The 25,040-nt window shown below is 33.2% G+C and overlaps 2 protein-coding genes across 4 annotated transcripts; both read left to right on the forward strand.

Annotated features, from left to right (window-relative positions):
• Positions 1-1,336: 1,336 nt before the first annotated feature.
• On the forward strand, positions 1,337-18,649 carry LOC145729856 (uncharacterized). 2 transcript variants are annotated; one of them, XM_081980783.1, is made up of 7 exons: positions 1,338-1,679; positions 5,230-5,391; positions 8,199-8,440; positions 11,480-11,790; positions 11,840-12,327; positions 12,860-13,080; positions 17,755-18,649. In XM_081980783.1, the coding sequence occupies exons 1-7, from the start codon at positions 1,600-1,602 to the stop codon at positions 18,381-18,383; spliced, it is 2,133 nt and encodes a 710-aa protein (XP_081836909.1). In that variant the 5' UTR covers positions 1,338-1,599; the 3' UTR covers positions 18,384-18,649. The 2 variants fall into 2 exon arrangements, with proteins under 2 accessions (XP_081836910.1, XP_081836909.1); XM_081980784.1 differs by lacking the exon at positions 5,230-5,391 and having other exon boundaries at positions 1,337-1,679.
• A 1,914-nt stretch (positions 18,650-20,563) lies between these two features.
• Positions 20,564-24,986, forward strand: LOC145729861 (alpha-N-acetylgalactosaminidase-like). 2 transcript variants are annotated; one of them, XM_081980790.1, is made up of 10 exons: positions 20,564-20,708; positions 20,915-21,011; positions 21,068-21,242; positions 21,297-21,474; positions 21,532-21,617; positions 21,686-21,847; positions 21,890-22,087; positions 23,586-23,747; positions 23,806-23,884; positions 24,812-24,986. In XM_081980790.1, exons 2-10 carry the CDS (start codon positions 20,941-20,943, stop codon positions 24,838-24,840), a joined length of 1,140 nt encoding a protein of 379 aa, XP_081836916.1. In that variant the 5' UTR covers positions 20,564-20,708; positions 20,915-20,940; the 3' UTR covers positions 24,841-24,986. The 2 variants fall into 2 exon arrangements, with proteins under 2 accessions (XP_081836916.1, XP_081836915.1); XM_081980789.1 differs by lacking the exon at positions 20,564-20,708 and having other exon boundaries at positions 20,794-21,011.
• Positions 24,987-25,040: the final 54 nt, after the last annotated feature.

Below are 25,040 nucleotides of genomic sequence, written 5' to 3' on the forward strand. Positions count from 1 at the left end.
GTACGTAATTTCATTTAATCAAAAATGATTATAAAGACGCCTCTATTTAGAATCAAATTTTATTATTAATTAACGTTTTGTTATACAAAATTTATTGATTTTATTTTAGCTAGATGGACAATTTTAGTAAGTACTATAGTTTTGAAACTATGATAAATAAGAAATTAATGAACAACTATAATCTAGACTAGAGATGTCCCAAAGCACAGTTTTCAGACCCTAAAACACCTTTTCCATATGGAAAAGCTTGAAAATTATATTCAAATCGACGTTGCCAAAGCTATTAAAACTCACAAAGTTTATAGTCACCTGACAGCTGTCAAAACTCATTAAACAGTGCCATACATAAATGAATCAAAATGCTTTAGTTAAACTTAAAATAATATAAATAATAATTTTTAGCGTAAAAATTCGAGATAATTCTTATTGTTGGTTACTGACATTAATTTTCTACCCTAGCCCTGAGGAAGTTTATGTAAAAATAAACGAAACGTCGGCGAAGAATTTAGTAGAGTAACAATTTATTGTCCCTCTCCGCCAGCCACCTTTCCAATCATTTCTTTAATATTTTCCTAAAATTCTTCAAATTATTTTGAAATTCTCTCCAGAAATTAATTTCTGATAATTTTCTATATCTAGACATACAGGATACCACGTGACAACGGCCGATATAGGCAAAATGCAGACTTGCTGTGACGTCCTCCTATGTGCCGGAACGTCAAGCGTTACTCAAAAAAGAAAAAGAGAACTGCAGTGGTGCCACATCTGCTAGTAAACAGGTTGTCTGTAGTAAATGATACATTTTGAATATTTTAAGTACAACTTAAGCTAAGTTGAGGTTTGAATGTGACAAATCAGCTGCAAAATAACACAGTCTGAACTAAACGGGCATAAGAGATCTCTTTCAAAACTTATATTCTGTTAACTATCAAACAAGGTCTGGCAACACTGGCGAAGAGCCTTTACTTTTTATATTCATAATGGCCGCTTTCGTTTTTCAAGCAGATGTGACGTAACAATGACGTAATTTGACAGTTTTTCAAATTATGGTTTTGTCAAATTACGTCATCGTGACGTCACATTCGGTCTGCTCCAATTAGAGCGTGTAAAGAAAACGAATGCGGCCATTATTGTTTTGATTTTTTTCATTCAGTTTCTTTAATTAAGCTCACAAAAACTATTAATTCTAATTCTAATTAAGTTACTGCGTATAGTATTCTACATGATTCTACTAGGAAAACTTAAAATCTACCCCACTGTGTATAAATGAAACTGCTGCGCATGTTCATAAGACTGGCGGGCCCCCTCCGAGTGGGATTTAAAATTTTCTAACCTCTAAAAGTAATCTGTTTACATTTCGAATATCTCCGGCAGTTCAGACGGTACCAAATATCCTGAATACTCCGTTTTTTTGCTTTGAAATACGACTTTTTGCGTGGTAAAGTGCCGAAAAATTCTCGACAAACCAGTGTAGAACACCTTATCAAGTTTAACCGATTTTACTTGATCCTGAGCGGTTTGGTGTCTTTATAACATTATTCCAGGATTGGATTTTTTTTAAAACAAAAAGGATTTTCTCAATCTGCTTGTTATGTGACAATGTTATATCGTGGAAGGGACAAAAGAGAGTTTTATTTGGCTTCGTTGCTCTACGATTCCATTGAATACCAGCATATAGAGTAAGTTCATTTTTTCCTACTATTTTTCCTTTTTGTGTTTCATTTAAGGATTATTTAACTTAAATAGTTCCTAGACTGTATCTTAGTTTTACAAGAAAATTCCCTGGTTTGGTGATTTTCTTAAAACTTGCTATAACAAAGTCAGCAAATTGGTTTTCTTGACTAAACAACTCACATTTGGTAATATTGGCTTTATACACTACTCGAGTACATGCTTTTCTTCAGATTTTACATTGTCAATCTGTTATTGAAGTAATACATCATATTTTCAAACTAAATCTAAAAAAAGCACAATTCCAGAATTGAAGAATCTAGAACTCTTATTACCTGGCTTGAATATCATTTATTCTTGATTTATCAAAATTTTAGTAGCAAGAATATTATTATCTCAGATGTGGAATTGAATTTTTTAACTCCATGACCATTTCCATAAGAGAAATGATTAAAAGTTTCAACAAAAATCCAGACTTTCAAACTCCTTCCTTTTAGTAGCATCTTAAATAAAATATAAATCAGAGTAAAGTAGTATTGAGGATTATAGCATGAGAGTAAATAGTAAAGAGAAGTGGTTTTATTTTTCACTTAGAAATATCTCCAATCATCCATCATTTCCATAGAAATTATCCTTGAAATTAATTTATTTTGAGGTCAAAACTTCAGTTCAGATAAGACAGGGTTTTAGGGTCCTATAATGTTTAAATACTTTGTTTAAATTAACACTAATTGTTTAATTTTTACCAATGTCTTCTTTGGAATTATCTGTAGAAACCATTCAAAACACACCAGAGAAATTGGGCAGAAAATCCTACTTCAGTCCAACATAAAAGACAGTGAAAATAATTCTCTCTACACAAAACCTGAATTTTTGAATATATTTGCTTTATTAGAACATTATTTAATGAATATAAATAAGAAAAGTAGTACTAGGAGCAGCACAAATTGATATTATTAGTAGAAGTGTTTTGTCTTTTCTTGTACTGATATTGCATTGACAAACATTCAGAACTATGTTTGCAATACAAATTAGACTTATATTTGACCCACTTAAAGGGGTTTGTTCCTTTAAGATAAAGACTTTAACAGTAATTAATTGCTGAATATAATTTTCTGACTGAATAACAGGATGGAGAAAAACATTCTCAGACATACTTATTTAAATGTTTCATGTTGCTGAATGTAAGACAGAATTTGATGAATGGTAGGATAATTGAGAAGAAGAAGAATTTAAAGTAGGTATAAACAGAATTTAAAAACTGCAAAAACCACATTATGCAAGAGATTGACAATATGTGTATACAAAATGTAGACAATTGCAAGAAGAGTCTATAGGCACTTGAGGGCTGATGTAACTAAGAAACAAATTTGTCAAAGAACAAAGTTCACAACTTACTGTTAATATTCTAGGAAACTGGACCCCAATTAGTAAACACCAAAACATGTTTGTAGAAAAAATTATTCGCTAATTTGCTGGTCAAGGACTTTGGATCAGGGTCTTCAAATTATATGGAACATTGCTCGTTAAAAATATATTATATAAGCTGTTCTTTAGGAGGCATTTATCCCAGCATTTATCTAATGTTTTAATCATAATTTTTATTTTTTAAATTTAAAAGTATGACTTTGCAACAATTTAGGCTATGTCCTAAATTAACCTTCATAAACCGAAAAAATGTCAGTTTTCAAAAGCACCTTTTCCATGTGGAAAAGCTTGAAAATTACATTCAAATCAACGTTGTTAAAGTCATTTTGGCAACATTGATGAACTGAACTAGGTATGACGTTTAATGACAGGCTTATAGTAACCTGACAGCAGCCAAACTCATTAAACAGTGCCACAAAACTGTAAAATGTCTCTTGGAGAAATCACGCCAAAAATTGTTATTCGTCACTCTGTGCAGTTAAATTTGACAGTTGAGACGTTAAATTAGACACTTTACAATGTGACTTAGTTATAGTCAGGTGACACTTGTTATAACTATTTAAACTCATTCAGCAGTGTTCCTTGTATTCACATCTCAATAGAGCTGCAAATTTGACATTTTTGAGACTAAGTGACATTTTATTATGTTTCCTACGTCATCTGGCAGCTCTCAACTGTCAAAACTCATTCAATGCTAACATACAACACAGCTGTCACGTGACTGAAGAAAAGTATATGAAAGTTTCTTAACATCAGAAGAACTTACAGTGCTAGTAGTTCGTTAAGGTCCCTACTGTCAAATTTGGCTTCATGGAGCTGTAAATACAACTTACAGTGCAATTTCTCAAAGAAACTTATCTATTTGGCATTTTATACTTTTAGGTCACTTGTGAGTGAGTTTTGACAGTTATGACAGCTGTCACGTGACACAAGGACAGTATCAAAGTGTTCCTTAACCTCCCTACTGTCAAATTTCGTTCCATGAAGCTTTAAACTCAACTTTGAGTGTGATTTCTTAAATTAGTAACTATTGGTAATTTTATAGTTTCAGGTCACTGGTAAACGAGTCTTGACAGCTGTCACGTGACTTAAGTAAAGTATAAGAATGTTCCTTAATGTCAGAACTGCCAAATTTGGCTCCATGGAGCTGTAAATACAATGCTCGATACAACGTATAGTGCAACTCCTCAAAGCAACCTATCTATTTGGCATTTTATACTTTCAGGTCACTTGTGAGTGAGTTTTGACAGTTATGACAGCTGGCACGTGACACAAGGACAGTATCCAAAGTGTTCCTTAACCTCCCTACTGTCAAATTTCGTTCCATGAAGCTTTAAACACAACTTTCAGTGTGATTTCTTAAATTAGTACCTATTGGTAATTTTATAGTTTCAGGTCACTGGTAAACGAGTTTTGACAGCTGTCACGTGACTGAAGAAAAGTATAAAAAAGTTCCTTAATGTCAGAACTGCCAAATTTGGTTCCATGGAGCTGTAAATACAACGTATAGTGCAACTCCTCAAAGCAACCCATCTATTTGGCATTTTATACTTTCAGGTCACTTGTGAGTGAGTTTTGACAGTTATGATAGCTGGCACGTGACTTAAGAAAAGTATAAAAGTGTTTTTTAACGTCAAAACTTTGGCTCCATAGAGCTGTAAAGACTACTTATAGTGTGGTCCAAAAACACATTTACTTGGCATTTTATAATTTCCAAATAGTCCATATTCATGAATTATGGCTTTTGATCTGCATTTTCTTCAGCATTCTCTTGAATTCTCCTAAACTTCCTTTTCTGTTGGCATTTTCTCCAAAAATATATTTCTGAGACTTTTCCATTTCTAGTTAGTGGATGTCAAATGTGTTGTACCTTATACTTAAAAATATAATCAAAATCAAAAAACAACTTCTAATCTTTTTCTTGCATTTAAGAAATCCAAGTTAAAGTATATCTGAGGAATATAAATAGCATTGGCTGCAATGTAAAAATGCGTTGGTTATCGGTTAAAGTTTACTACTAACACTATTTTTACTTTGCAAAGTTCAACCTTAGTTTTACATAATTTATATTAAACTTTGTTGTTCAAGCATGCTAATTTTAGACTTTACTAATTAACGTTTCTTCCATAGGTCAGTTAAATCCCTCTTAAAAGAAAAGGGTGCAGACCCAAATTTGGTGCTATCAAAAAAAGGAATCAGCCCTTTCCATTTGGCTGTTGGTTGCCAGTCCTATGAGTTTGCTCTTGAGGTTATCACTCTGATTCTACGACATGGCGGCAACCCAAATGTTAGGTACGTTATCATCGACATTTTTGGATAAAAGTCATAGTTTTTACAACACACTGTGACGTCGTTGCGTGGTTGAATGATTTGCTCTAATTTTTTTATCAGTTTGATTGATTTGCGTTACAGTTTGTTACTGCTCTTTTATTCATTTAGAAATATACAATCTAAAGGAAAAAAGCGGGAAGCAATATCGTTCGTGTTAAAAATAAATTTATGTTACAGATTGATAAAACAATGGTCATTATTGTTGTTCAATCTTAATTACTATATTTTACTACAATCTAGTTGTATCCGGTTAACGGTCCGCACTTTGATTATAAAAATATTTTCTCCGCCAGTAATTAATTGCTCTGCGATTGTTTTATCACACTAAAGTGATGGTAACTGTCAGGTCGCGTTTTTCTTATATTTAACACTTATTTTTGGTTTAATACACTTGACAACCCAGCAGCAATGCAAGAAATTGTTGTTTTTGCAATATTTATCACGTCAATTATTGTTGTAACATCCAGGCGCCGTATATACGAAACGCTTTACTAGAGAATACAATGTTCCCGATAAGTCTGGAATATGACGTCAAACGAGTAGTAAACAAGGGTTATGGGAGTAAAAGAGTTAACTATTGAACGTATTTTGTTGTTATGAATTAAAATTAAATCGACGGTCACTGGCTTTTATCTGTGATTTTTATGATAATACTCGTTGATGGCTCAAGGTAATTTTCTTTTTAAAGGATTAACTGTAAACAGTAAATTATCGAGATTTTCTTAACAAACCGAAAAAATGTCAGTTTTTCAGCTTCTAAACTAAACCATCTTTTCCACGTGAGTTCGAAAAATACTGGCTACTTTGACGAACTGAACCAGCTATGACGTTTAATACAACCTGACAAAAATCATTAAACAGTACCCTCGAGAACTCCGTAAAACTGTAAAATGTCAAATAGTCGCGTCTCTTTGCTGAATCACGACGCAAATTGTTATTCCTGACTGTGGAGTTAAATTTGACAGTTATGAAGTTAAATTTGACAGATATGACACTTTACAGCGTGGCTTATAGTCAGGTGACACATGTTATAACTATTAAAACTCATTCAGCAGTGAGATAAAACTGTCAAATGTAAAACATACTTATATTTACACCCCACTAAAGCCCCTAAACACAACTTAGAGGGCAATTTCTCAACAAAACACATCTATTTGGCATTTTATACTTTCAGGTCACTTGTGAATGAGTTTGGACAGTTCTGACAGCTGTCACGTGACGCAAGGACAGTATTTCTTAGCGTCCCAACTGTCATATTTGGCTTCATAGAGCTTCAAAGGCTTCTGACAAAACAAAATGACCCCTAGAGGCTTCTGACAAAACAAAACGGTTTCTAAAGGCTTCTGGCCAAATAAAATGGTTTCTAGAGGCTTCTGGAAATTTTGAAAGCTTCTCGAGAGGTTTCAAAGCCTCTTGGCAAAACAAAATGGATTCTGGCAATTTTAAAAGCTTCTCAAGAATTTCAAAGGGTCCAGGCAAAACAAAATGGCTTTTAGAGGCTTCTGACAATTTTAAAAGCTTTTCAAGAGGGTTTTAGAGGCTTCTGGCAAAACCCAACGGTTTCTAGAGGCTTCTGGCATTTTTGAAAGCTTCTCAAGAATTTTAAAGGGTCCAGGCAAAACAAAATGGCTTCTAGAGACTTCTGGCAATTTAAAAAGCTCTTCAAGAGGCTTTTAGATGCTTCTGGCAATTTTAAAAGCTTTTCAAGAGGGTTTTAGAGGCTTCCGGCAGAACAAAACGGTTTCTAGAGGCTTCTGGCATTTTTGAAAGCTTCTTAAGAATTTCAAAAGGTCCAAACAAAACAAAAGGGCTTCTAGAGGCTTCTGTCAATTTTAAAAGCTTTTCAAGAGAGTTTTAGAGGCTTCTGGCAATTTTAAAAGCTTTTCTGGAGGGTTTTAGAGGCTTCTGGCAGAACAAAAGGGTTTCTAGAGGCTTCTGGCATTTTTGAAAGTTTCTTAAGAATTTCAAAAGGTCCAAACAAAACAAAAGGGCTTCTAGAGGCTTCTGTCAATTTTAAAAGCTTTTCAAGAGAGTTTTAGAGGCTTCTGGCAAAACAAAACGATTTCTAGAGTCTTCTGGCGAAATAAAATAGTTTCTAGAGGCTTCTGGAAATTTTGAGAGCTTCTTGAGAGGTGTCAAAGCCTCCTGGCAAAACAAAATGGATTCTGGCAATTTTAAAAGCTTCTCAAGAATTTCAAAGGGTTCAGGCAAAAAATGTCTTGCTAGAGGCTTCTGGCAATTTGAAAAACTTTTCAAGAGGGTTTTAGAGGCTTCTGGCATAACAAAACGGTTTCTAGTGGCTTCTGGCATTTTTGAAAGCTTCTCAAGAATTTCAAAAGGTCCAGACAAAACAAAATGGCTTCTAGAGGCTTCTGGCAATTGTAAAAGCTTTTCAAGAGGATTTTAGAGGCTTCTAGCAAAACAAAATAGTTTCTAGATGGTTCTGGCATTTTTGAAAGCTTCTCAAGAATTTTAAAGGGTCCAGGCAAAACAAAATGGCTTCTAGAGGCTTCTGACTGTTTTAAAAGCTTTTCAAAGGAGTTTTAGAGGCTTGTGGCAAAACAAAATGGCTTCTGCCAATTTTTCAACCTTCTCAAGAGAATTGAATAATTTAATTGTGGTTACTTTTGATATGCACTTGCCAGTCTGTTTTTTATAATTATCTTGAATTCTTCTAAAATTTCGTGAAATTCACTTGGCATTTTCCTCAAAAAAAAATTTGTGACAACTTTCCATCTCTAAAAATACTAACACTGAACCAATCATAGGTCTGATGATGGTCTCACGCCGGTTCACATAGCAGCAGCATGGGGACGAATCGAACTGCTGGAACTCCTTCTAAAAAATGGAGGTGACCCAACGATTAGGGACGTCAGTCGTAAAAATCCTCTTCACTACGCTTTGGAGGAGGGTTATACTGATTGTCTCAATTTACTCAAATGCTACCTACCTGTTAAAAATGATCTCATTAAGGACGACGAGGATACTCATGGTTGCTGTTTGATTTTAGGTGAGATTCTTCTTTTATTACGATTAAAGTATTATCAAAAAGCGGCGTCAAGATAGTGTTTAGTCTAGATGCACTTTCAGGGTTTCCAAATAAGATTGACATCCTTAACAGATAAAAATTTTTGCAAAAAATTTGTTTGTAATCGCTGTTTAATTGCTTGACCTCATGTCATCCGTGCATTTAGGCTTCTGCCTTTATCAGTGTTTTTGTGGTTGATTAAATATTTAATTGCTAGCACGAAAAAATTTCCTAAATTTTGATTGGGTGGACGTGTTCATTATCATGTTATGATGTAGTGTAGACCATTAGTGTAATTTATATTTGTCGCCTTTTTATGGTATTTTGACTAAAACTACATTGTGTTGTCCACGTTCCAAGCTTGCTTGTGGTGAAATTGCGTCTTTTGTACTTAACACTTTAACAGTTCAAAATGTCGAGAAAAAATTTTGTATCTGATACGGTGTTTTGCTCTAGTTCACTGAACTGTAGCAGCAAAGTTAATACGCAATTTATCTTTGTGGAGGTGCAAGAACGTAGTACTACGCGATTTGCCATCAATGAGTTTCGCAATTACATCATCACGTTTTCATGTAAATACGTGTTCTCATCCGTAACTGCTGTTTAGAGTTGCATCATCCTGCTTCCAGTTCAATGTTTCGGACGTGATGTTGGCTTAGTCACTTTTGTTGATAAACAAACTGTTCTATCTCGAATTTTAAGCCCAATGTCAGGTTTAGTATTTTCCTTGACGGTGCTTATGAGTTTTAGTCAGTTGATCAGCCTGACACGTATAGAGATGTTACTCACAAATATGAATTCTTAAATATTCAAATCAATGGTTTTCTTGTTTTACTCAAACGATCAGGAGAAGCAACTGTAAACTTTACGTTTTTCAAAAGTCCCTTTAACCCCATTTCTTAGTTTTTTTACTTCTTTCAAAAATTTGTACTATTACTGTTACAATTGGTTTCTATAAGTTTAGGATTTTGAACCTCCAACGCAAACGTATTCAAAAAACTACTTCAGAGATCCTTTTAACAAAAATAGACAGAAGACAGATCAAATTAGTTTGCATTTAAACCTTATCTCGTATTGTTTTATTAAAACAATATGGAGTACGCATTTGACCTATTAGAATATATAAGGCCCTCTTGATGACCATTCATCATTTAATATGATTATGTGAAAAGTAATAAACGTTTTATGAATGCAATGCTCCATCTATTGTCTTGTTTAATAGTTTATGATCAATTAGAACGTACTGCTTTTATACAATCATTGATAATAAGACATACAGTGTTTTGTTCTAAAACGCTTCTATTAATATTGCAAATCATATGAGTATATTTTACAGGGTCATTTTAAATATACTTAGGTGATAAAAGGTCCATGAAGGATATTAACAAAGAAAACTCAACAAGGTTTTTTGGTTTGGATTTGAATAAGCCTTGACAGACTGAAGACATTTTTTTGATTAACCAGTGGCGCATTCTTTTCTTTTAAAAATTGTTGATTGTCACGTCGGTACGTGAGTCCAAATGCTACTCAGAACCTTCCAAGACCTTCCAAGAAGTGCCAGAGTTTTCTATAAGTATCTTAAGCCTTCTTATAAAAGTTTTAAATTTCCAGAAGGCTCCAGGACCATTTTGAAGGTGCCAGAAACCTGTAAATGCCACTGTAAACTTTCTAAATAGTGTCAGAGTTTTCTATAAGTGTTTTAAGCCTTCCCATAACTGTTTTTAGTTGCCACGGGCCTCTAGGGGCATTTTGAAAGTGTCAGAACCTTCTAATTAGTGTCAAAGTCCTCTACAAGTGTCTTAAACCTTTCCATAACTGTTTTAAATTGCCAGAGGTCTCTAAGACCATTTTGTAAGTGTCAAAAATTTCTAAATGCCACTGAGAATTCTCTAAAGAGTGCCAGGGTCCTCAATAACTGGCTTAAAGCTTCCTATAACTGTCTTAAATTGCCAGAAACCATTTTGATTGTGTCAGAAACCTCCAAATGCTACTCAGAACCTTCTAAAAAGTGCCAGAGTCCTCTACCAATGTCTTAAGCCTTCAAATAACAGTTTTAAATTGTCAGAAGACTCTAGGACAATTTTGAAGGTGCCAGAAACCTGTAAATGCCACTGTGAACTTTCTAAATATTGTCAGAGTTTTTTACAAGTATCTTAAGCCTTTCCATAACTGGTTTTAACTGCTACAGGCCTCTAGGGTCATTATGAAAGTGTCAGAAACTTCTAAACGCTACTGAGAATCTAGTAAAAAGTGCCAAAGTCCTTTACAAGTGTCTTAAACCTTTCCATCACTGTTTTAAATTGCCAGAGGTCTCTAAGATTATTTTGTAAGTGTCAAAAATTTCTAAATGCCATTGAGAACCCTCTACAGAGTGCCCGATTCCTCTACAAATGTCTTAACCCTTCAAATAACACTTTTAAATTGCCAGAGGCCTCTAGGACCATTTGGATAATGTCAAAAACCTTCTGGAATGCCTCTGGAATGCTACTTAGAACCTTCTTAAAAGTGCCACAGTCCTCTACAAGTGTCTTAAACCTTCCCATAACTGTTTTAAATTGCCAAAAGCCTTTAGAAGCTTTTTGAAAGTGTCAGAAACTTCTAAATGGTACTGAAAACCTTCGAAAAAATGCTATAACCGAGTTATCAGAAAATATACAGGGTGTCCCACTGTCCCATTAAAAATTGTTCAACTTATTTTTTTCACCCTTGCCATAAGACCTTTTATTTTATCTAATAACATTTTCTGGTGACTTATAACTTTTTTAGCCTTTATAACCATAAGCTGTCTAAATATACAGATCAACTCTGTACTGTAACTTGTTTTGAAATGATATTTTTACCAGAAATTTAGCTTCTGGAAAAGGTGTAATGTGCAATATTCTTAGGTTCACTCTTGCTTATTTGGAACACCGTACCAACTATTCATACTAACCCATTTTCATACCACATTTTCCCTATTTTTAACTTACTAGAATGTGACATTTACGGAACAAATAAACACATTTACGTACATCCTTTCAGACAAAATTATAGTCCAGAATGGACTAACAGTAGGTGAGTATGTCGTCACCAATGAGCAGACTGGAACGCTCAGTATTACACCCCCGCCCACCAATTTACAATCTTTACCTCAAACCAACACCACCGATTATGTTCTGAGCTGGGTATCTAATCAGCAGATCCAGAAAAACTCGTACTTAAATTCAATGGGAAGCGTAGGAGAATCTCTGGACAGTAGCACTAGTTTCGATCGCTCTGACGAATCATTGGTCGAATCCGATGGTAATAACGAAGCTAAACGATATGACCCAAAGTGTATCACTTTTAGAAAGGTACTTAATATTGTTTGTTGCCGTACCGTTACTGAACAACTTTTTTTAGAACTATCGTAAAACTAGAAGCAAAAGTAAAAGCCCCAAGTCAACCAAATCGAAGAAAAGCTCCACAAACGAAACTTCTGTAGTGGACGAAACGTTTTACACAGACACTCAAAACACGACAAGTTTTCAAGAACTGTCTAGAGAAAGCGGTGTGGTCACCATTCCCAGTTCCACTGGACGATCAATTTTTTTAATGAACCAAACAGATAAGAAGAACGCGTCCAAGTTGGAAAAAAGCAGCGACTACTTCACATGTTCCCATAATAACAGTATTAATTCCTTGGAAAGGAATATATTCGAAATCACCGAGGATCTTAGTGCACTGAATGTGATCAGTGTGAACGAAAAGGAAGACGATCAGCTTGAGAAGCCTCATGAATCTTCGAATGAGCTTAGTTTTGTGAGCGTGTCGGAAGTTTACAAGTATGTAGACGAAGAAGAAAATGTGGTTTTGTATGAGAAGCGATACCTTAATCAGAAGACTTCTAGGTGAGTTATATTAATTTTTTTTTTTTTTGGTTGTGCTGTAGCAGGATGTGTCAATTTTGATTTTAAAGTAAATAGAAATTACTAATTTTTAACAAACAATTTCCTAATTACTTTGTTTGATTCGTGTAGGTTTAGGACCAATAAATCAATAATTAAATTAATGCAATCGGTTTTGTTGATTAGATAAACGAAGTGGAGTTTATTTACTACATTTAGTTTGCATTAGATAATAGCACTTGTCATACATTTTTCACCAAAGTAGGGACAGAGAAGTTTTCAGTATGGACGACTTATGTTTAGAACTTTTATCGTTGACTATAGATGACCGAACGTCTGCAGCTTGTCTAGAGTGCAGGTTGGTTTGTAATTTATCTTTTTTTGATTTATAGAGAAAGTTTCGAAATCGTAATTGCTTGGTATACATTTCAAAACGATCGATTTGCTACAGCATATCAGTTTTTTAATCTTCATTCACCGATATCACTTGCAAGACAACTTTTTGGAATTCCCCTCATTTTTTTACTTTGAATAGCGACTGCGCTAGAAGTCCCCGATCTTCAAACGTTTCGTCTCTGTCTTCGTTACCTCCAACGTTTGACTATGACACGGACACGCTGAGGCAGGAACTCACTCGGCTTGGCTTCAATCCAGGTCCCATCACTTCTACTACGAAGCGAATATATTTGAAAAAATTGCATCATTTGAAAGAACACCCTTCTAAGGCCGTTAAGGAAAACCAGCCCCAAAAACGAGGTAAAGAGTGTTTTGTACTTCTTTTTTTTTTTTGGAAACCCTGTATATGATTAATCGTGTTGCAGTTAGTATATGAGGTGAAAGGGCAGTTCGAGACGAACATTTTGGGCTTTTTAGGGTCCTTAAAACCCAGAGATTTTGAGTTGTTTCAACTTTGTTAGTTTCAAATTTTACTGTTTTTCATTTTGATGCAATTTCCAAAAAAAGTCAAATATCTCGGAAACGGTTAGTGCTACGAACATTTTACAAGAAATCAAAAATGTTTAGAATGACAGTGGACTAAGTTAGGTTAGGTCACAACTAACAGAACGTTAGTTTCAAATTTTACTTTTTTTGTTGTTGTTTGACCACTTTGTATATGTTCAAACGTGTTGCGGTTATCATGAGGTGCCTGAGCAGTTCAAAACCAACATTTTAAACTTTTTACAATCCCTGAAATTTCAAAAATGGCGGCGATATGGAATTTTCAAACTTTTGATGCAGTTTTCAAAAAAAAAAGTCGAATATCTCGTCAACGGTTGGGGTTCCGAAAATTTTATAAGAAACCAAAAATGTTTAGGATGACTTTCTGCACTGAGTGGACTACTACTAGTTTTTCTTTTAAGAAGATTTTTACAGTCGATGAAATCCCAAAAATGGCAAAGATACGGAATTTTAAAAATATAAGATATCTCGGAAACAAGTCAGGGAAATTTTGCAACAAACCAAAAATGTTCAGAATGCACCTAAGAAACCATTTTTATACTCACTTAGAACCAGGTAAACGAGGTCCCAACTGGCAGAGTGTTAGTTTCAAATGTAACTGTTTATCTTGTTGTTTTTTGGACTCCCTGTATGTGTTCAATCGTGTTGCGGTTAGCACGAGGTAAAAAAGTAATTCAAGAAGACCATTTTGAGTTTTTTACTGGCTCTGAAACCTCAAAATTCGCGCAGATACAAAATTTTCAAAATTACGATGCAATATTAAAAAAACGTTTCGCTTATTTAAGTTTCCAGGATAAGGTTTTACACGAATTTGATTTTAATACGCTTTTTTTTTCTTAAACCTTATTTCCCTGGCTCTTTATTTGTTATTTATTGAAACTGCGTATTATTACATGTTTAGACAATTCAAATTTGGAACAATTTTGGTGTAAAATTTCGTATACTTATATTATTATTATATTCGTATACTCTATTCGTTGAGTTCGTTAATTCGTTTAATTCGTTAAGAAAGATTTGAAGTTTTTAACAAGGATAATCATAATTATTGCATTGCTCTACATATTTTCGTAAACCGTAAAAAGAAAAACGTAGTAGTAAAAAACGTAGTAACGTCTAGATAAGTTTGTACATTTGTAGACTTTTTTACACATTTTTGGACTATTCTTAACATTTTTACCCTGTTTTAAACAATTTAGGATTGGTTTGAACATTCCTAGACAATTTTAAACATTTTTAGATTGTTTCGAGAATCATTAGATAATTGTGAACATTTTTAGATTGTTTTGAACAATATTAGACTCATTTACACATTTTTGGGCAGTTTTCAACGTTAATAGAGGGTTTTAAACAATAATCAAAGTTTCCTTTGAACCTTTCTAGATAAGTTTGTGCATGTTTTCACTGTTTTAAGCATTTTCAATGTGGTCTGAATATTCTGCTTTCAATTTTAAACTTTTTTAGGTTGTTTCAAGGATCATTAGATAATTGGGAACATTTTTAGACTTTTTTACACATTTTTGGACTATTCTTAACATTTTTACCCTGTTTTAAACAATTTAGGATTGGTTTGAACATTCCTAGACAATTTTAAACATTTTTAGATTGTTTCGAGAATCATTAGACAATTGTGAACATTTTTAGATGGTTTTGAACAATATTAGACTCATTTACACATTTTTGGACAGTTTTCAACGTTAATAGAGGGTGTTAAACAATAATCAAAGTTTTCTTTGAACATTTCTAGATAAGTTTGTACATTTTTTCACTGTTTTAAGCATTTTCAATGTGGTCTGAATATTTTGCTTTCAGTTTTAAACTTTTTTAGGTTGTTTCAAGGATCATTAGATAATTGGGAACATTTTTAGACTTTTTTACAAATTTTTGGACTATTCTTAACATTTTTACCCTGTTTTAAACAATTTAGGATTGGTTTGAACATTCCTAGACAATTTTAAACATTTTTAGATTGTTTCGAGAATCATTAGACAATTGTGAACATTTTTAGATGGTTTTGAACAATATTAGACTCATTTACACATTTTTGGACAGTTTTCAACGTTAATAGAGGGTGTTAAACAATAATCAAAGTTTTCTTTGAACATTTCTAGATAAGTTTGTACATTTTTTCACTGTTTTAAGCATTTTCAATGTGGTCTGAATATTTTGCTTTCAGTTTTAAACATTTTTAGGTTGTTTCAAGGATCATTAGATAATTGTGAACATTTGTAGACTTTTTTACACATTTTTGGACTATTCTTAACATTTTTACCCTGTTTTAAACAATTTAGGATTGGTTTGAACATTCCTAGACAATTTTAAACATTTTTAGATTGTTTCGAGAATCATTAGATAATTGTGAACATTTTTAGATTGTTTTGAACAATATTAGACTCATTTACACATTTTTGGACAGTTTTCAACGTTAATAGAGGGTGTTAAACAATAATCAAAGTTTTCTTTGAACATTTCTAGATAAGTTTGTACATTTTTTCACTGTTTTAAGCATTTTCAATGTGGTCTGAATATTTTGCTTTCAGTTTTAAACTTTTTTAGGTTGTTTCAAGGATCATTAGATAATTGTGAACATTTGTAGACTTTTTTACACATTTTTGGACTATTCTTAACATTTTTACCCTGTTTTAAACAATTTAGGATTGGTTTGAACATTCCTAGACAATTTTAAACATTTTTAGATTGTTTCGAGAATCATTAGATAATTGTGAACATTTTTAGATTGTTTTGAACAATATTAGACTCATTTACACATTTTTGGGCAGTTTTCAACGTTAATAGAGGGTTTTAAACAATAATCAAAGTTTCCTTTGAACCTTTCTAGATAAGTTTGTGCATGTTTTCACTGTTTTAAGCATTTTCAATGTGGTCTGAATATTCTGCTTTCAATTTTAAACATTTTTAGGTTGTTTCAAGGATCATTAGATAATTGGGAACATTTTTAGACTTTTTTACACATTTTTGGACTATTCTTAACATTTTTACCCTGTTTTAAACAATTTAGGATTGGTTTGAACATTCCTAGACAATTTTAAACATTTTTAGATTGTTTCGAGAATCATTAGACAATTGTGAACATTTTTAGATGGTTTTGAACAATATTAGACTCATTTACACATTTTTGGACAGTTTTCAACGTTAATAGAGGGTGTTAAACAATAATCAAAGTTTTCTTTGAACATTTCTAGATAAGTTTGTACATTTTTTCACTGTTTTAAGCATTTTCAATGTGGTCTGAATATTTTGCTTTCAGTTTTAAACATTTTTAGGTTGTTTCAAGGATCATTAGATAATTGTGAACATTTGTAGACTTTTTTACACATTTTTGGACTATTCTTAACATTTTTACCCTGTTTTAAACAATTTAGGATTGGTTTGCACATTCCTAGACAATTTTAAACATTTTTAGATTGTTTCGAGAATCATTAGATGATTGTGAAAATTTTTAGATTGTTTTGAACAATATTAGACTCATTTACACATTTTTGGGCAGTTTTCAACGTTAATAGAGGGTTTTAAACAATAATCAAAGTTTCCTTTGAACATTTCTAAATAAGTTTGCACATTTTTTCACTGTTTTAAGCATTTTCAATGTAGTCTGAATATTTTGCTTTCAATTTTAAACATTTTTAGGTTGTTTCAAGGATCATTAGATAATTGGGAACATTTTTAGACTTTTTTACACATTTTTGGACTATTCTTAACATTTTTACCCTGTTTTAAACAATTTAGGATTGGTTTGAACATTCCTAGACAATTTTAAACATTTTTAGATTGTTTCGAGAATCATTAGACAATTGTGAACATTTTTAGATGGTTTTGAACAATATTAGACTCATTTACACATTTTTGGACAGTTTTCAACGTTGATAGAGGGTTTTAAACAATAATCAAAGCTTTGTACATGTTTTCACTGTTTTAAGCATTTTCAATGTGATCTGAATATTTTGTTTTCAATTTTAAACATTTTTAGGTTGTTTCAAGCATCATTAGATAATTGTGAACATTTTTAGACTTTTTTACACATTTTTGGACTATTCTTAACATTTTTAGCGTGTTTTAAACAATTTAGGATTTGTGTGAACATTCTTAGACAATTTTGAACATTTTTCCTACAATTTCAAACATTTTTAGATTGTTTCGAGAATCATTAGGCTAGCAACGCGCAATTATACTTATGCATACAGAGTGCATCATTAATTTAGCACTTAATGATAAAATTATTAAAAATAGAACCCACAACTTTTACCACTTTTTATTGATGAGAATATTTATACTATAAACTCACCAATTAGGGCTTTCTATACTGTAATCATGACAATTTGAGTGACAAACAAGTTGTCACTTTCAAGCATTTTTTCATGTTTTTGTTCTATCTAAGAAAATTTCCATTCAAATGCAATCATTTACATTACTCTAAAGTCACAACTACATGTAACACAAATTCAAATATTTCAGTTTACTCGGTAGAACTGGAAAAGTGCCTAAAAAATCTGGACTGGTGCAACGATCCCGCGTTTCGCAATCTCGAGGGACAACTTTTAGAGCAATTCGGCCGTCCCAATCCTTCCGTAAAATGGCGCGAAGGCAACACCAAATCATCCTTCACCTATTTACTGCTAGATCCGCGAATTACTGGCAATTTACCAAACCGTTCCGTCAGTTTAACACCATTACAAACGTGGCAAACGTTTTTATCGGCCATATTCTATGTGGGTAAGGGAAAAAGGTCCAGACCGTACCAACACTTGTACGATGCGGTCGAGTTGTGGAAAAAAGGCGAGACTGCTAGCAGCAGCAAGAAGCTGCAACGAATTTTGGACATTTGGAAAAGTGGGTCGGGAGTGGTTTGTTTGCACGTCTTTTTGAATATTATCCCAGTTGAGGCGTATACTAGAGAAGCCGCAATGATTAGTGCAATTACGCTGGAAAATTTAACGAACGTGAAGGGGGGTGAGTTTTACGGTTGGGCGGCCACTTGGCCCCAAAGAGAACGGAAGAAGTTAGGGGTGTATTTACTACATAAAGCTTTGATGATTTTCCTCCATGAGGGTGAAAGGCAGTTGTGTCCTACGGACATCGATTAACCTGTTTGTTTTTTTTAGTTAAATCATAAATTCTGATTGAATAGTAAATAATTTACTACATTTTTTTGTAGTTCAAATGACTCGAGTATAACTATATTTTTTGTTTTAAACTATAAAAGCAGGTGATTTGAACTGACTAGTGCAATTTTTTTCTCACTTCACTTGAACACTCAAAGAAATATTTATTTTACTGCCATCCATTATTGGAACTTATATTTTTAGTATATTAATTAGATATTACTATACAAAATAAATCCTATATTTCACTCACTGTTTTATTTACTTACCATTTTTCAAGAGGCAAAGACACTTTTAATGTTAGAATCTGTAAAAAAATAATGTTTATTAAGGCTTATTTTCTTTTATTGATAACTCCTAACCTAACGGTCACTCTCGATTGATTGGAAGCAAGTTTCGACCTTATTGTATTTTAGTAGAATTTAAACATTGCTAATGCTAGTTCCCCAATAGACTGAACTATTATTTAAAATTATCATGATAGTTTGGTTAATTTTCCTTTGCTATTAATTACAAATCTATTAATTTGTTGATTTATTGGATTGTATTCCTAATTGCTGTTAAATCGAGTATTTAACACCTCTATCAAAGAACCTTACATCCATAAGCGTAAAATAGTATATTATTCAACGAACATGTAATGTAATGACGTATTACCCATGAAGGTTGCGGCACTAGCCGAAGGTGAGTGATGGGATTGGATTTGACAGTTTCTAGGCTTAGGACAGCTGAGGGCCAAATGTCGAAATTCTACTCATAAAGCTATAAAATACATTTGGTACTGTTATTATACTGATTTTACTTGGAGTTTTGGTTTGGTGGTTTCACAGCTTTATGGAGAGAAAGAACCAAATGTTATAAATGCCCAAAATGCACTGATGGATGCATACAATGCATGTAACCAAAGTCAAACTGATTTTGTTACTTTTTAAGTATGTTCCGTTGTTTTGTACCTCTATGGGATTCAATTTGACAGTTTTCAGGGCTAGAACAGAACCGAAATCGCTGTAACTGACGACCAAATGTCATAACTGTCAAAATTCCTCTTATGAGGCTATAAAATGCGTTTGGTACTGATTTTACTTGGATTTTAAGAGTGTTTTGTGGTTTTACATCTTTATAGAGGATTTTGACAGTGTCATATTTGAAAATAGACTGAAAGTCAGAAATAGACAACCAAATGTTATAATTGTCAAAAATGCACTGATGAACTTATAAAATGCATTCGACCAAAGCCAAACTGTTTTGTTACTTTTTAAGTACGTTTCGTCGTTTTGTATCTTCATTGGATTGAATTTGACAGTTTCCAGGTTTAGAATAAAACTATAACTGACGGCCAAATGTCATAACAGTCAAAATTACACTCTTTCTTCTCCTGTGGATGGCTTTTGGAAATATTTTATAAAATTAGAACTACTGAAAAATGCTGTTTTTGCTAGATATCGATTCAGTGCAATTTCTATAGTCATCTGCAATCGATTTATCAAAACTGTCATTTTGACTTTTTTCCAATTTTCCAATATTTTCAAAAAGTGTTTTTTTTTTGTTTGTATTTGGTTGAATGCATTTTATATGTCCATCAGAGCATTTTTGACATTTGTAACATTTGGTTTGTCTGTTTCTGACTTAATGTTAGTCTATTTTTAAATATGACAACCCAAAATTTTCTTCTCCTGTGGATGGCTTTTGGAAAATTAAAAAAAATTTAGAACTACTGAAAAATGCTGTTTTTGCTGGATATCGATTCAGTGCAATTTCTATAGTCATCTACAGTCGATTTGTGTCAGTAAAACTGTCATTTTGACTGTTTGTTTTTTCAGATTTAAAATTTTTACGACTTTGCAAAATTGATCATATTAATTCTAAATAAGTCCCAGAAACGTCTAGGCATGTTTAAAATGTATATTTGGGGATTTTTTTTTCTTTCATTGAGGCTCTTAAATCCCTTGAAAACGTATTCCAATAAATAACCTCCATATTTTTGTACAGCATAAATATACGCTAATTTAAGCTAAAAATACTGCAAAGACTGAAGTGATTCCTTCTGAATGTCTGGTTAATAACAAAACCAACGTTTCGAATACTTTTTGACCATCAAATTCCGCTGTGAGTTAGTCAACAATTAGTTATAATGTATTTTTCACATATTCAATTAATTTTAGGTCAAGTGACTTGCAAGAGTTGGATGAATTAGCATTCTAAATTCCAAAGTATTGATTGAAATTATCAAAACCCTTTTGTGGTGTGCATTTCTAAGTAGGAGGCTATTGTTGATAACCCAGACGTCTCTAGTGTTTTTGTAAAAAGGTACTAAACAATCAAAAGTTATATTAACCCAGTTTTGTAAGTACCGATAGGATAATTTAGAAGTGATAAAATGTTACTTTCGCGATTATAAAACCTCCATCATTTTATGGTTTTTTGGACCGAAACGTTCTTTGCAGCCATGTACTACATTTCCTTAACTTTGCTTTACTTTTTGTCTTGTATTGTATTACAAGGAACAACTTTAGATAATGGGCTGGCTTTGACTCCACCAATGGGTTGGCTGAGTTGGCAGAGATTTCGATGTTTGGCTGACTGCAGCGTTTATCCAAATGAATGTTTGAGGTAAGTTTCAAAAAAAGTCAACAAAATAACTACTAAAAGTGTGAAAATCAATGTAGTGAAGATTTGATCAAAAGAACTGCAGACAAAATGGTAAGTGACGGTTATTTGGCTGCTGGTTATGAATATATCATAATAGACGATTGCTGGGCTGAGAAATACAGAAGTGATGATAGTAAGTTAATTGCTGACTCTGAACGATTTCCAAGTGGTATGAAAGCCCTATCTGATTACGTAAGTTTTACCAGAAAACAGTGATTGACTAGTAAAATAAACTGGAAATGTTAGATTCACAATTTGGGCTTGAAATTTGGTATTTATGGCGATTATGGGTATTTCACTTGTGGTGGTTACCCTGGAAGTTATAATTATCTGGAGCAAGACGCCCAGACCTTTGCCGATTGGGGTGTGGATTACCTTAAATTGGATGGATGTTATGTACCAAATGTTACTTCAATGGAGGAAGGTATATGCTAGTCACATTTTATGTGTATATTGTGTGAACATTTGGTCTTTGCTTTAGGATACGCTAGAATGTCAAACTTTCTAAATGCAACTGGTAGACCAATTGTGTTTTCGTGTAGTTTTCCAGCTTATAAAGGACTGGAAGTAAGTTCAGTTTTTTGACTTTTACAGTTTATATTTCAATTTGACATTAATGCTCAAATATTACATAGGCAGACTATTCACTGGCAGTAAAATACTGCAACCTATGGCATAACTATGGTGATATTCAAGATCAATGGACTGACGTTGTAGACATTGCGACTTGGTTTTCGGATAATCAAGATTTCTTAAGACAGTACGCAGGACCTGGACATTGGAACGATCCCGATATGGTATTTTCTTTATAGTTTTAACTGTTTTTGTGTGAAAAATAGTTGATTATCGGCAACTTCGGCCTCAGTCTTGAACAAAGTAAAAGTCAAATGACAATTTGGTCCATTCTGGCCGCACCTCTGATAATGTCTGTAGACTTGGACACTATCCGTCCAGAATTTAAGGAAATCTTGCTAAACCAGAATGCGATAAAAATCAATCAGGACGCTTTAGGAATTCCTGGACAACTAGTATCTAATGTAAGGATTTGTTTGTTATTCTGGTATACAGTTGGGTTCTCGGAAACTATAAGAGATACGAGAAAGTTTGAATTGGGGCAAAGTTGCGCAAAATGCTGAACCGTTTTAAAAATTTTGAACTGAACCACATATTTAATAAAAATTGCGTCTCTTTAAGGTGCATACGTGGTAAAAATGTCAACGCTGCTAACTCAAACCGTTTTCGAGTTATTTAGAAAAATGTCGTTTGAGAAAAAGAGAAGAAAAAGTTATTTTGAAAAAAGATAAGTTTGACGCCCTCTAGCGCCCAAACGGGGCAACTTAACAGTGCCCGTTCAAGGTCACGTGATAGCTCCATTCATTCACCTACCAGGAATGTTTCAAATAATCAAGTTATCCGCAATTTTTTGGACTTTTCACTGGACTTTGAAATTAGGGCATTTTTGACAGTTTTCAAGACCCACCCTTAAAAAATTACTTTTTGACAAATGACACTTTACGTCACAATTCTATCATTAACCTAAACTAATTAAGGCAGTTGAAGACGATTTTAAAATTTCAAAAATTTTTCAAAAATATTTATGAGGTACCCCCTTTAAAAATGTCAATCAATCTAGTTTTTTATTTCTCAAGGTCAACCGGTGCGTTGTACGAAAAAATGTTATATCAAATGAAAGTTGCGTTCCTTTGAGGGGCATACCATGATAACAATTTCTCACGGCTAACTCAAACCGTTTTCGAGATATTTAGAAAAATGTCCGAAAAAAGGTAATCGAGTTTGACGCTCTCTAGCGGCCAAACGGAGCAACTTAGCAGTGCCTGCTCAACGTCACGTGATAGCTCCATTCATTAGCTACCTACGATCATACGATGCATCTATACAGAATGTTTCAAATAACCAAGTTATTCGCGATTTTTTGGAAAAATGCACCAAAATTTTGTCCTAATAAAGGTTTTATTTAGCTTACCATACTGACCACCGCCATATTAGATTTAGACGTGTCAAGGTGACAATTTTAACTAATTTTAGCATGAAGAACACGAATCCGGTGCCCGTTTTGCCGTAACTGCCGCCATTTTGTCACTGACTTTGAAATAAAGGCATTTTTGACAGTATTCAGGTAAAATTAGTTTTTATTGAATTAATTTGACATTTATAAAGCAAAGCACATCACTGAAATTAGAATAAAATGCACTATTTTGTCGTGTAAAAAATAAAAATCCAATATGGCCTCCATATCAAAAAAGAAAGTTGATGATGACTGCCGACAGACGAAACGTCGGACATAAATTTAAAACCGTCATCGTATAGCTGATAAAAAGTGGAAATAGAAATGTGCTTTCTGTTTTGGGATATCACTTCAAATAAAGCTTAAAAAAATAAAAACAAAAAATACGAAATTACTCGAAAAATGTTTAAAACTGCATTTTCTTCAGCTTATTTGGTTTTCGAGATCCCAATTGTGTCGTTCGAATTTGAACTACCCTTATGTATAAACTATAAAAGGATTTTATTTAGGATAGCGACATTACAGTGTGGTCTAAGCCTTTGACAGGTAGTAATGGGAAACCTGGACTTGCTTTGGGGGTGGTCAGTTACAGGGTTGACGGTTACTTCTACCCTTACGAGATACAGTTGTCAGATTTTTTTAATGACGTCCGGACAGAGTATACTATTACAGTTCAGTATCACATTTTTCCGGGTTTTTATTTACAATAAAAATAACTATAATTTTTAGGATGTTTTTGATGAAAGTAGCGAGCTGAATGGTGTTATTTCCGGTACAGCTAATATAACAGTGCGCGTACCGCCATCTGGTAAGTTCAAAATAATACTAAAGTAGGTAGGTATTTTGGCGAAGCCAAAATCTAAAATACTGACAGTGTGGTGTAAGAAATAGTGGAATTTTTAATCAGCAAAAGTGTTACCGATTTATCGTAAATTTAGTTCTTAGTGAATTGGAAAATATTTTTTTATGTCCACAAAACACATATGAATTATTCACATCTTACGGTGAATGTTGTGAAAGAAGGACAAGCTAACTGATTTAGGTTAGGTTAGGTTAGGTTAGCTTGACTTTATGACGTAACCGTCATTTTCCTTGATTTGAACCTACTTCATCGTAAACTGCTCACGGAGAGGATTTTTTGCAACTTGTAAGCACAGAATTTTCAAAATAATTGCCATAAATCTCAGAAACACTTCTCGTTTTGAAAACTGTGTTAAACTTAAATTGTTACAGATTCTAGAGAAATTTTGACATGGTTTGAGACACTTAGAGTAGAAAAATTACTGTTTTAAACCCATTTTTTTGGAATCCTCATTAAATTTCCTATCTGATAACCTGGAAAAAACACTACAAAAAAAGAAATAGGAGAACGGTAGAAAAACCACAAAACGGAAGATGTACCGTTTTAACAGTAGACCTGGCAACATTGCTACGGCTGACGTTTGGTTAAAATTGATATTACACATATCATCCATGCATGTCTCTCACTCAGCTTACTATAAATAGGAGAGAGATAGTACATGTCCCTTTCTACGTCACAGATATATGGTGTACCAAATAAGTATGGTTTTCACTGAGGTTTTTTTTAGCAGTTTAGAAAGAAAAAGTGGGTGTCAAATATGTTTCTGCGTAGTTCTAATTACCGCAAAAAATTCTTTAATTTACGACCTCATTGAGTGAATAACTTATCACATCTTTGGATCATATTATATATCTTTTGGTATTTTTATTGCAGGTGCGGTTCTACTGATGCTCACTCCTTAAACGAATTGGTTTTATATTATTTTTAGGTTTAGTGATAAGTGTGATTTGTAAAAAAAAAAATAAAGCAAAAATGTCCTCTGACAAAATCTTAAGCAAAATCATAGAGAATCCCACTTTTCCTTCACTCACCACATCTGTGAAAAACTTTTTCTAAAATTATTAGGCTAAAAATGAATAGCAAAATCCGTGACATTTTTTGT

The sequence above is a fragment of the Ips typographus genome, linkage group LG5, assembly GCF_016097725.1.
Source record: "Ips typographus isolate SLU linkage group LG5, UJ_Ityp_2.0, whole genome shotgun sequence".
In the NCBI taxonomy this organism is placed as follows: Eukaryota; Metazoa; Arthropoda; class Insecta; order Coleoptera; family Curculionidae; genus Ips; species Ips typographus.

Bases quoted from the DNA above. Each gene is read 5' to 3' on its own strand.
- LOC145729856 (XM_081980783.1), top strand. From the start codon at position 1,600: ATGTTATATCGTGGAAGGGACAAAAGAGAGTTTTATTTGGCTTCGTTG. The intron at 1,680-5,229 runs GTAAGTTCATTT...TTTCTTCCATAG, and splicing joins ATTGAATACCAGCATATAGA to GTCAGTTAAATCCCTCTTAA. The intron at 11,791-11,839 runs GTACTTAATATT...AACTTTTTTTAG, and splicing joins AGTGTATCACTTTTAGAAAG to AACTATCGTAAAACTAGAAG.
- LOC145729861 (XM_081980789.1), top strand. From the start codon at position 20,815: ATGGTTTTTTGGACCGAAACGTTCTTTGCAGCCATGTACTACATTTCC. The intron at 22,088-23,585 runs GTAAGGATTTGT...GATTTTATTTAG, and splicing joins CTGGACAACTAGTATCTAAT to GATAGCGACATTACAGTGTG. The intron at 23,748-23,805 runs GTTCAGTATCAC...TATAATTTTTAG, and splicing joins GGACAGAGTATACTATTACA to GATGTTTTTGATGAAAGTAG.